The sequence below is a fragment of the Corvus brachyrhynchos genome, unplaced genomic scaffold (assembly GCF_000691975.1).
Source record: "Corvus brachyrhynchos isolate BGI_N302 unplaced genomic scaffold, ASM69197v1 scaffold138, whole genome shotgun sequence".
In the NCBI taxonomy this organism is placed as follows: Eukaryota; Metazoa; Chordata; class Aves; order Passeriformes; family Corvidae; genus Corvus; species Corvus brachyrhynchos.
In genome coordinates this window covers 21,901-33,771 of record NW_008239554.1, presented here as the reverse complement: position 1 = coordinate 33,771, position 11,871 = coordinate 21,901, and the positions used below count along the sequence as shown (strand labels likewise).

The 11,871-nt window shown below is 35.2% G+C and overlaps 1 protein-coding gene across 1 annotated transcript; it reads left to right on the top strand.

The window, feature by feature from the left end:
• The first annotated feature begins 3,108 nt into the window (after positions 1 to 3,108).
• On the top strand, positions 3,109 to 6,780 carry LOC103621055 (spindlin-Z). Its single transcript, XM_017742306.1, has 3 exons — positions 3,109 to 3,494; positions 4,478 to 4,711; positions 6,566 to 6,780. The coding sequence occupies exons 1-3, from the start codon at positions 3,203 to 3,205 to the stop codon at positions 6,763 to 6,765; spliced, it is 726 nt and encodes a 241-aa protein (XP_017597795.1). The 5' UTR covers positions 3,109 to 3,202; the 3' UTR covers positions 6,766 to 6,780.
• Positions 6,781 to 11,871: the final 5,091 nt, after the last annotated feature.

Genomic DNA, 11,871 nt, shown 5'->3' with positions numbered 1-11,871 from the left:
GAGTGTGTCGCTGCCTGTGGCAGGGGGTTGGAACTAGATGATCTTCAAGGTCCCCTTCCAACCCAAACAATTCTATGATTCTATGATAGTGGGATTGAGTGCACCTGCAACAAGTTTATGGATGATACCAAGCTGAACAGAGCAGTTGATTCACTTGTGGGAAGGGATGCCATCCAGAGGGACCCTGAAAGGCTGAGTCCATGTGAGCCTCATAAAGTTCAACAAGGCCAAGTACAAGGTCCTGCACCTGTGTCAGGGCAATCCCCAGTATCAATACAGACTGGGGGATGAATGGATTGAGAGCAGCCCTGCAGAGAAGGACTTGGTACTGGTGAATGAAAAATTGAATATGAGTTGACAATGTGTGCTTGTGGCCCAGAAAGCCAATTGTATCCTGGGCTGAATCAAAAAAGTGTGGCCAGCAGGTCAAGAGAGGTGATTCTGTCTGCTCTAATGAGACCCCACCTGGAGTACTGCATCCAGCTCTGAGGTCCCCAGTACAAGAAAGATGTGGACCTGTTGGAGTGGGTCCAGAGGAGGGCCATGAAAATAAAATCAGAGGACTGGAACACCTCTCCTATGATGACAGGCTGAGAGAGTTGGGGTTGTTCAGCCTGGAGAAGAGAAGGCTCTGGAGAGACCTTATTGCTGCTTTTCAATATATAAAAGGAGCTTATATGAAAAGACAAAGAGAGACTTTTTACCAGGGTCTGTATTGACAGGACTAAGGGCAATGGTTTTAAACTGAAAGAGGGTAGGTTTAGATTTGACATCAGGAAGAAATTTCCTATGATGAGGGTTGTGAGGCACTTGAATAGGTTGCCCAGAGAAGCTGTGGATTCCCCATCATTGAAAAGTGTTCATGGTCAGTTTGGATGGGACTTTGAGCAACCTGATTTAATGAAAGATGTCCATAGCAGGGGATAGAAGAATTGGATTTAAATTATCTTTAAAGGCTGATCATTCTATGATTCTGTTGTTTGTAGTCAGTTAGAAATCTGTTTTCTTTCTTATGACATGTTCAGTAGCAAGCAAAAATAGTTCTTCTTTGGCAATTTATTTGTTTGAAAATCATATTTCCTGCTATAACAAATAGCAATACAAATGACAATGAGTGGCTGTCCAGTAGTACCAGCCTTCAAACAAAGGAAAACTTGAACTGCAAGTATACCTAGCTGCTGCTTGATTTGTAATTGCATTTATGATGCTTTTTGCTCTCTTCAAGGTGTTTTAAAAGGCAGTGACCAAATTGAACTGTTTTGTGTAGCTTTTTTTCATCATATTTTTTTAAGTGACTGAAGCTTTTCACTTAATTGTGCAAATTTAAATGTTATGATTTATAAGCAGAAAGTGAAATTAACTGTGTGGTTAAACATGAGCAGTATTATTTTACCATTTTCAACTAACTTTTTAACTTCATTAGCAGTTGGTTTTATTCTGTAAGGATGCCTTAAAATGGAATTGCGATTCATTAAAATTAAATACATTATTTGCATGCAAAATAAAGTCATTTTCATTGTGCCCAAGAACCAGATTTTTCATCTCATTTATTCAGAATAAAACTTTTCAGAGACTATTATAATTTTTTTTTAAAGTAAGACTTGAGCAAGAATGAGTATTTGAATGTATGTTCAAATTGCTGTGGAAAATTAGAACCAACTCTGCAGAGGAGTTCCTCTTAACAGGAAGAGATTAGCATTTCTATAATACTACTAACTTTGACAAGATAAATTGTGAATGCAGACTGACCTCCTTAATCAGGTTAAATCATCACAGAAGTTAAATTTGACAAAAGATACTGTGAAACTCTGCTAAGACTTTCATGGAGAATGAAAGTCTTGAGGTGGGACAAGCTGCTGAAGGAATTATACATCTTGTTTTTAATAGAGTTATTATTACATCTTCAGCATTAGTAATTTTATATACTGTTTTTATTGGTTTTTAAGACTCATTATGTGACTTCATTGATGAGATTGCTATTTGTGTCTTTTGGATCTCTATCATACATAGGCTGTTCTTTGAGCTTTCATTGTTCCTAGAGACATATTTCTTTGGTCATTGTCACTAATCTAAGGATGGATGTTGTTTTCTGCAAGTGATTTTTCTTTTTTTAGATGTTGCTTTTAAGCATGCTTCTGATGTGTATATTGCCATATAAATGAAGAGTACTATAACTGGTAATTAATCCAGAAATTTATTTTGGAATTAGCTAACATTCATGAGAATTTTAATCAGGCAACCCACTAAATATCACTTTAGGAATGAATATGCATATTGTAACATGCTAAAATAAAGATGATAATATACATTTATCACCAATGTAATGTCATAATGTTCATGTTTCTTCGTATGTTGTATTCACAAATGTCAAGTTACTGTTTGGGTTTATTTAACTCAATAGAATAAAACTTGTGTAACACTGTTTTAGTGGGTTGAAACTGTCAAATAGCTTACATGACTGTTTATCAGAGCAACTGCCATTTACCAGAAGGAATCTTCCTGTGCAAGTTAGATTACAAAAATGAGGAAGGGTAAAAAGTATATTTAATCTATTATCTGCTTTAAAGAGTATCACTTCTCTTGCTGTCACCTTTGCATATAATTTTTCTTGTACTAAAAAGGAATGTTAGAAAAATGTTGTTGCTACCATGTGCCTTTAAAAACACTTAAAGATATCTGTAAGTGCAGAGGGAAGTGAAATTTCCTTCAGATGACAACACAGGTTAGGGAAAACAAATGCTCTGAAGAATTTTGATCAACCACCACTCATGTTTCCACTGAATTCTTCCTACTGGGGTGAGAGAGTTATGTTTACCATTCTGCAGAGAGCAACAAGGTAGCAAAAGTATATACTATTAGGTGACATTGCTCTTTCAGAGCTGATTTAGAGTTTCAACAAGCAAGTTTTACTTTTGATGTTCTGTGTAGCAATGCCTAAAATAGTTATTTTGGCTTAAGAAAACTAGTTTTAGAAACTACTATTATGAAAGCAACCTTATACAAAATATTGAAAGTGTTCCACTATTTTTCAGTGTGGTTTTTTTTTTTCTTTTTCCAGGGCAATGTAGGATTCTTTATACCCTAATTTGAATAAGGTGCACTAAGCTGTATTTTAGAAATTAATGTATCTTACATTAATATATAATAATAATATATTGCCTTTTTAAAGCATGCAGCTCTTGTCCAAAGTAGAATTTTGAGTATGTACTTGTTTAATGTTCTGTTTGTATCTGTGTACAGAAAGCATAGAAACAATGTTGGACCAAGCAAACCTATTTCTCAGCCACGAAGAAACATTGTAGGCTGCAGAATACAGCATGGCTGGAGAGAAGGGAGTGGACCTGTAACACAATGGAAGGGCACAGTTCTTGATCAAGTTCCTGTAAATCCCTCCCTCTATCTTATAAAGTATGATGGATTTGATTGTGTGTATGGACTAGAACTGCACAAAGACGAAAGAGTTTCAGCACTTGAAGTCCTTCCAGACAGAGTTGGTAAGAGGTTTTTTCTATATATGCATATGTTGTCAGAACATTTAAACTTTATTAAATTACTTTTCAGTACATGGCAAATAATATAAATGCTCTGTTCAGTTTTTATTTTTTTTAGTTCACAAAGTTTTGATGATAGCAGAGAGATTAGCGCTGTCTCTTGTCTTTAAATGGTATGCAGAAAACTGTGGGTTTTCTTTTTGAGAGTCTTATCCCTAATGACATGTAGTGTCGATATTTCTATTAAAATTTAAACTCTGAGCCAGCTGAGAAATGTCCTGGCTATGCTGTCTTGTGTTTGTTTGACAGTAATTATGTGTTTGGTTGGGTTTTTTTTTTTCATGTGCTTTCCCTAGGTATTAATACAAGCGGAGGGAAAAAAAGCATTTTCTAAGTTAAATAACTTGACTAGTAACAAGGCTTTGTTGTTTTTCTATAATTAGCACTGAATTGTTAAACTGCAGATGTTTCCAAACTGTAAAGTTCAAAGTTTACCCTAATAATTACTTATTTCTGAATGGAATAAATTCTTGGGTTTCCTGACTGCAAAGAAATCAGTAGCAGTCTCTAGAATAGGGTTAGGGGTAACCAAACCTAACACCTTCATTACTAACTTCATACAGCTGCTCTGTGATTTAGCCTCTCTTCCTTCCCTCCTCCCCCCCTTCAATACAAATATTTAAAATACAGATGCTATTCCTTGCTGTGGCTTATATTGGTCTCCCTTTACCTTGCATTATGATAGTTTGATGGGGGGGGTGCAATGATGGAAAATGTCAACAAAGAGTTTAAACATGTTAAAATAATTCTTCAAGTTCTGCTGTTCTTTGGTCTTCAACTCTCTGAAATGGACATTATTTGGTTTTTATGTGAATTGACTAACTTTCAAATTAATTTATTCATGAATCTGGATAAAGATTATTTTTTGTAAAGACTTATTTCTGTACTTTTTGAATGGACATACTTATGAACTGCTACCATTTCAGCTTCATCTCGAATTAGTGATGCCCACCTGGCAGACACAATGATTGGCAAAGCTGTGGAACATATGTTTGAGACAGAGGATGGCTCAAAAGATGAATGGAGGGGGATGGTCTTGGCTCGAGCTCCTATTATGAACACATGGTTTTATATTACCTACGAGAAAGATCCTGTGTTGTATATGTACCAACTCTTAGATGACTATAAAGAAGGTGACCTTCGCATTATGCCCGATTCCAGTAAGTAGAGCGGTTGCTTTTTTCTTCTGAAAAGTGGCATCTCTCTGTATTATTGTACAGCTTATGGGTTATGTATGGAAAAGAGAGTTAACAAACAAGTATCTTTTTTCAGCATCAAAACTGGCAAAGGTTACAGCACAACTGAAAAAACATCTGTATTAAACAATTTCTGAAATATTTTCCTTGAGTTGGTGGTGAAATATGCAATAAATACTGGAAAATCCTTTTCCGTTATAATTTCTTATTCTGATATACATACTGTTATGAAGAGATTACACTTAGATTTTTTTTTTTACACAGACAAACTAGAATCCTTCCATTGTTATTTTCTTATAGAAGTGTCACAAATCAAGGAGTTGTATTTTTGAAGCACTTGTTATAAAAATAATATTTTGGGGCTAACCAAAATAGGTTAATTTAGTTTGGGTAAGCATCTTCAGTTTGGAAAGCTTTTGAATAGTTTCTTGGAGGAAAGAAGCACTAATCTTTTGAAAACTCGTTTTCTCTCACATTTAAACTTATAAACAGGAAAAAATTTCAGTAGGTTAGGAGGAATATTTTTTCTTCATTTTTTAAAGTGAAAGTTATTGGCTTTTTTCCTATAAATATTTTTGCAGAATTAGTGTTGTTCAAGGAACTTTAGCTAATATAAAAAAAAAAAAAGAAAAAAGTTTGTCAATAATATTGTACTCTCATTTCTGTCCTGTGCCTCAAAAGTGCTTCTCTGACAGAGAGGCAATTTTGGCTTTAAAGGAAATCATTAATTTGATAGCCAAACAGTAATTATGCAGTGCACTACATAAATATTATTTAAAATTAATTCATAGAGTTTCTGAGACTGTCTTCCTTCAGATCTAGCACTGGCTGAGTAAACAAGTGGCACTTATTTGCATAACCTCTGTAGTAATCCTATGGTTTTAGATTTTTTCCAGCCTAACAAAAAGAAACTTATCTGTGGCCTGAGAGGGAGCCACAAATGTTTATGGAAAAACTGACTTTCCTATCGTAAAAAAACCAAAGCAAGCTCTTTCAGACTTGGCACCCCAAAATACCTTGCAATTACTTTTTAAATTCTGCTTTGCTTTCTTCTTTCTTAGAAAAATAAGTAAAAATACTTATGCTTTTAATATTTAAGAATAAAGTTTGTAATGTGTTCTTTTTTCCTATCTATTGTGGGTCCCTTCCAACTCAGGATATTCTATGATTCTATGATTACTTACCTCTGTTTCTAAGACACTCCAAACTATGAGCTACCTTCCCTGAATTTGGATCCTTTACAGACAACGCGAATTGTGTCTTAAAGGATACTTCTGGGTAGATTTTTCTAGAAAAGCAAATAATAAAATTAAACTTCTCAACAGTATCCATTCTAGTGTGAAACTGAAAACTCCTTTTAACACCATTATTGATTAAAGAGGTTACACTTAGGTTGGAAGATGTGGTTTTGTTGCAATGACATTTGCATTGACATTATGGATAGTGCGTGAGTTCTAGTACACCTGCCTTTCTGTTAAATATACTCAGTGCCTTGTTCTGCTGGGGGCTCAAATTCAATTATCTACAAACATTTTTTGTAATTGGTGTGTAGACCTTCATGTCAAAAGATTTACTTTTCTAACCAATTGAAGTGCTAATTTTTAATTCATAAAAGTGAAGACTGTATTACTTAAAAAAATAAAATCTGTGACTACTCTCTAGAAGCATGGCAATAGTTAGGCATTTGTCTAAACAACTCGTTTTAGACATACTTTGCATTTTAAACTTGACTGTTTCTTAAATAGAAGTCTGCAGTTTTGTATATTGGGAAAAAATCCATAAATGTCTACCAAAGTACATTGTATTTTCATATTACAGATGATTCACCTCCTGCAGAACGAGAACCAGGTGAAGTTGTAGACAGCCTGGTAGGCAAACAAGTGGAATATGCCAAAGAAGATGGCTCAAAACGGACTGGCATGGTCATTCATCAAGTTGAAGCTAAACCATCTGTCTATTTCATCAAGTTTGATGATGATTTCCATATTTATGTCTATGATTTGGTGAAGACATCCTAGACGTCATCATGAACTTCTGCCAAATTTGTGGAAGTATTAAATGTAAAATTTGTAGACACAGACTTGACTGTTTTTCAGTTGAATGAAAGCTTAAATGTCCCTGCGAACCCACAATCTCTGCCAGCAACTCTGTTTTGTTCTGAATAATACAAATTTATGTGAACATGACACATCTTTTGCAAGAGAGCTCCTTTTCTTGAAGGAAATCAATATATTTGGGTGGTAGGGAGTTAAAAGCAAAGAAGAGTTGCAAATTCAAGCTGTGTGAAGTCAATCTAGTATTGTAATCTAGATTTTTTCTTAGATTAACTTTTTCTTCAACCTTGCATCACCTGTTCAACTGCCACATGCAAGTGTAGTTTGCTATTTTCCATATGCCTTCTTTTACAACATTAAATTTAATTTCTTGGCTACTGGCAGTCCTTGTTTTCTGGGTTGGGACAGAGGTGACTTTTCTGAAAGGTTTAAACAGTTTGTGCAGCAGTAAGGAGTGTCTAACCCAAGTAACATCAATTTACTGTGTTTCTACTCTTTGTTTCAAATTAAGTTTTTTAAGAACTTGCAGTACATGAAAATACTTGTGCGTTTTTACTCGTCACAGGGCAGTAGGATATCGTGTTTGACTTATGCACCTTTCAGTGAAAAGGCTTTAAACTATAAAAATATATTTAATCTGTATATCCAGTTAATTAGAAAATGCAGGTTAAGAGCCTGTGTTTACAAGTTGTAGGAACCAGTAAAATACCCACAACAAAGCTGCCTTTAATCCTAAATGTTATGCTCTGTTTTGTTATACACATTTCATAGCAGAATACAAGTGCTTGGTGCCACAAGTTTAACAGTATATAATGCTACTTAAGCAGACTTTGGACTACACATTGGCAATTAGTAGTCTCATTTAATATCAGAACCTAGCAACCTGGATGTTTGTGTGTGGACTTAGAAACCTAGTATTAGTTAATCTTTTACATGGTAAATACAAGTTTATGGGGGAGGGGGTCCTTTTACACTGAGGACCTCCTTTAGAGAAGGAGAAGCATTTGTTGCCTTCTCCTCAGTCTGCTGTATTCCTTTGTTTTGTTTTGTGTTGGGGTTTGCTATTGTTTTAAACATTTTGGTTCAAGAAGGCATCATGTCAATGTATTCTATTTTTGGCTTTTTCATGTAAGGAGTGTCCAGACAAATCTACGGTTTAAACCTGTTGTTGCCTTTTGTGGTGTACTTGCTTTGAGGTATGCCATTAACATAAATTTCATTCTATGAACACTAGTTTTGCATGCCAGTGGTGTACTATCAAATGAGAGCTATAGGCTGCCTCAGTGGTTCAGTCATCTGCATTAGATTGTGGATGAAAATAACAGCCCACAACAGCAGAATCCTTTTAGTTTTAATCTTGCAAGATAGTTGTAAATCAAGGTTAGTGTATTTGGGTTTTTTTAAGAATAGCAACTTTTAAAAGCATCATAATCATACTGAGGATCAGCACAGCAACAAAATTTTCATGTTGAAGCAGAACTCTACAAGCTTCAAACCACTGCTTCACAGAAATACAGTATGTGAAGAATGTGAATACAGTCAACCCTATTGATGGAAAGAAGGAATACATAGATATCCAACCTTATGATGTTAGTGGAAGGATGCAGGAGAGATACTGCTAATCAGAGATCAGAGTTCTGACCTCTATTGTGGGTATTCTTAATATCAAAGACTCAGTGGCTTAAGTCCTTTTCTGTCCATTTTTTTTGCCTGATTTCATACTTTAGCCTTAAGGCTTGTGCCTCATTATGCTGTTAAATGGTAATACTGTATAAATATGGTATCTTAATTCTTTGTCCCTTGCTACTATATTGCATTATGTCCTGTATTTCATCATGGGCAACCAAAGGCAGGCTATTGTCTTTCAGTTCACAACTTCTCAATCTAGTCTTTAAGCACCGAGTCAGTAAATTTTCATTGTGTTTTGAACAAAACGAGCAGATTTGCAACACAGAGCTTTCATCCTGCAGATCTGTTATGTGCTTTCTATTGACTCTTAAGAGTCCTGCATGTAAATCTCAAAGCTGAGCCTGGCTCCATGAGCCCAAGTTGATATTTGTGGCACAAGAATGAGTGTATTGATTACACACAAAATACACGAATAACTTAGTACAATGAATTTTGGGCTTTACATCTAAGGATGTAACAGCAAGGTTTGTTTTGAAATATTTGAGGTTTAGCTCTACTGGAACATTTTTAGCATTTGGCTTGCATTTGTGGGTTTTTATGTGAGCCACTCTAATACACCACATATTTTGCTAATTAGAATATAATCTATACAGTATATACTGTCAAATTTTATGGTTGTTTTTAGATGTCCCCATTGTCTGTTGCATGGGTTTTTTCTTTTCATCTTTTTTTTTCTTAAGGTTTGTGTGGAGGGGTGTTTTTGGTTTTGTGGTTGTTTTTTTTAATAGCTTAAACCACCTTTTTGAGACTTGAGACTAATTCCACTCCCTGCCATCTGCTTTGGGCTTATTTTAGGCTCATGTTTCAGATCTGCATGCAGTGCTTGCATTACCCTAGTAACTACATGTTGGTCCCTTGTTCTAGGGGTTCAACATTACTTTCCAAATTTATCATAGGTCTTGTGATGACACAAGCCATGGATCATTGTATAAAAGTTATTGGCCTCTCATTTACCTGCTGTAGTATTGTTGTATATTGTGTGTGCATGATGTCAAGCTGCCATGGAAAACTTTTTAAAAGGAAAAAAAACCACCTTAAATGCAGACCATCCTTTTTTGCATGCTTAGAAGGTTAGAACATTCAATGTAACAAACTGAAGTTGCATGTTATAATGTTTAGGTTTGGGGTTTGTTCTGTTTTTATTTTGTGTTCAGTTTTTTGTGAATTTCCTTATTGTGCTGTTTGAATGGTTGTTAATAGGATTAAATGCACTGGTGAGGCAAACATAGTTCCAACAAAAGGTAATTTTCCAGTTGTATGTGTCATACAGCATTTGAAGGGACCATGTATTCTGTTCAAGAATAAATAAAATCATAATTGATAAGTAAAACACTGAATTTTTTTTCTTTTGAATGCCAAACCCTAAATTAAGTGGGACTACATAAAGACTGAAATACTTTGGGGAAAATCCTATTTATTACAATAGGTATACATCTTCTTTAAATTAATTCTTTAAAATGGAGGATTTATCTTCAAATAGAATAAATTACAGTTTATTCAGGGAAAAATAATTATGGTAAAAAACAGTTTCTGGTTCCTTGAAAATGTTGTGCATTTTGTATTTTATATCATTAGTGCAATTTGAATGGTTCTTGGTATGTGTATAGTTCAAAGGTCTTCGTGTTCACATTTTAAAATTAGGTAGTGACTTCATCTTTAGAGCTTGGTTTCATTATTTTTATTTTCTTTGCATTTAGAAGTATGAACACTTTAAATCTGTTACTTAATTCTGTAAGTAATTTTTATAATTATGATGTAACTCTATCCTTAAAACATTTAAAATAAATCCTTTATGTGCAACTCATGACTTTAAATTTTATTCTCATGAGCAAAATGTAGTGATGTGACTTCAGACTGCAAAGAAGCAGTTTCTTCAGTATTTTAATTTAAAAACGCTTAGTATTTTAAAGTTGGGCCATGTGTGCTGGTATAATACTTTCCCCTATGAAATAAGTTTGCTTGCTAAGTCAATTTTTTTTTTCCCATGTAAGTATGAATGTCAATAAGATGGAATTTCACTGAGGTAAAGCATAATGCTTATATTGTATTTCACAAAAAAATAGAAAAATTCCCCCTCAGGGGTTTATGCAAGTCTGTGAGGAAGTGTCTTATTTCCAGAACACACTAGCTCACACTGTAAGCAGTAGTTCAGCAGCAGGGAACAGTAGAAGTATTTGTCAGTGTTTAGCTGATAAATTTGACTACTTTGAATTAATGGGCTTAACTAAAATTGGAATTTTATTTTACTCACTAAATTAAAAAAAAAAAAAAGTAGAATTTATCCAAAAAGAGACATGATGAGCAGTGAAGAGAATAATAGCACAATGCTGTGAATTTCCTTGAGGCACATTAGGTATTTCATACTAATCCATGAACACTTATTTTATGTTGTTTTAGGTAAATTACCAAGCTTGACTTTGAATACTGAAATCTGATTGTAGGGGGAAAAAATCTTATAGGAATAGCCCAAAATATATTTTTGACACCAAGTTGCTGACACCTCTGGACAGTGGGAAGGAGTGCACCCTCAGCAAGTGCATAGATGATGCAAAACTGGCAGGAGTGGCTGATACACCAGAGTGTTGTGCTGCCATCAAGAGGTACCTTGATAGGCTGGAGAAATGGACTGACAGGAACCTCATGAATTTCAATAAGGGAAAGTGCCAGGTCCCACACCTGGGAAAAAACAACCCCATGCACCAGTACATGATGGGGGCTCACCAACTGGAAAGCAGCTTTGTGGTAAAGGACTGTATGTGTGTAGTGTCCTAGTGGACACCAAGCTAAACATGAGCCAGCAATGTGTCTTTGTGGCAAAGAAGGCTAACAGCATCCTGGACTGCATTGGGCTATTGTTCCCAGAAAGTTGAGGAAGGTGATCCTTCTCCTTTACTCAGCACTGGTGAGGCTGCATCTAAAGTACCATGTCCAGTTCTGGGCCCTCCAGTATGAGAGTCATGGACTTTATGGAGAGAGACCAGTGGAGTCACAAAGATGATTAAAGGACTGGAGCATCTCTTATGAGGAGAGGCTGTGTCACCTGGCTTTATGGGGACAGAGGTTCTTTTGGAAATCCTTGGCAGAATGATGATGAAACTAAGTTGTAGTTACAATTAAAGTTTTATTTTTTACCAGACTTTTATGATCAGCATAGAATGGTATGATCAGGGTAGAATAGGTGTTTTAATAAGCAGAATCAGTGTAGCACAATTTTATAAGTAGCATAGCACAGAATTTCAAGGCAGCTTAGCTTATGGTTTCTAATCACCTGGATCCTCTGCATGTCAGGTCAATACATGACTTTCCATATCAATATAACAATCATAATCTAGGCTTGAAAGATGTAAAAGAATTTGAGTCACTAAATCCTCAGTAGAAGCA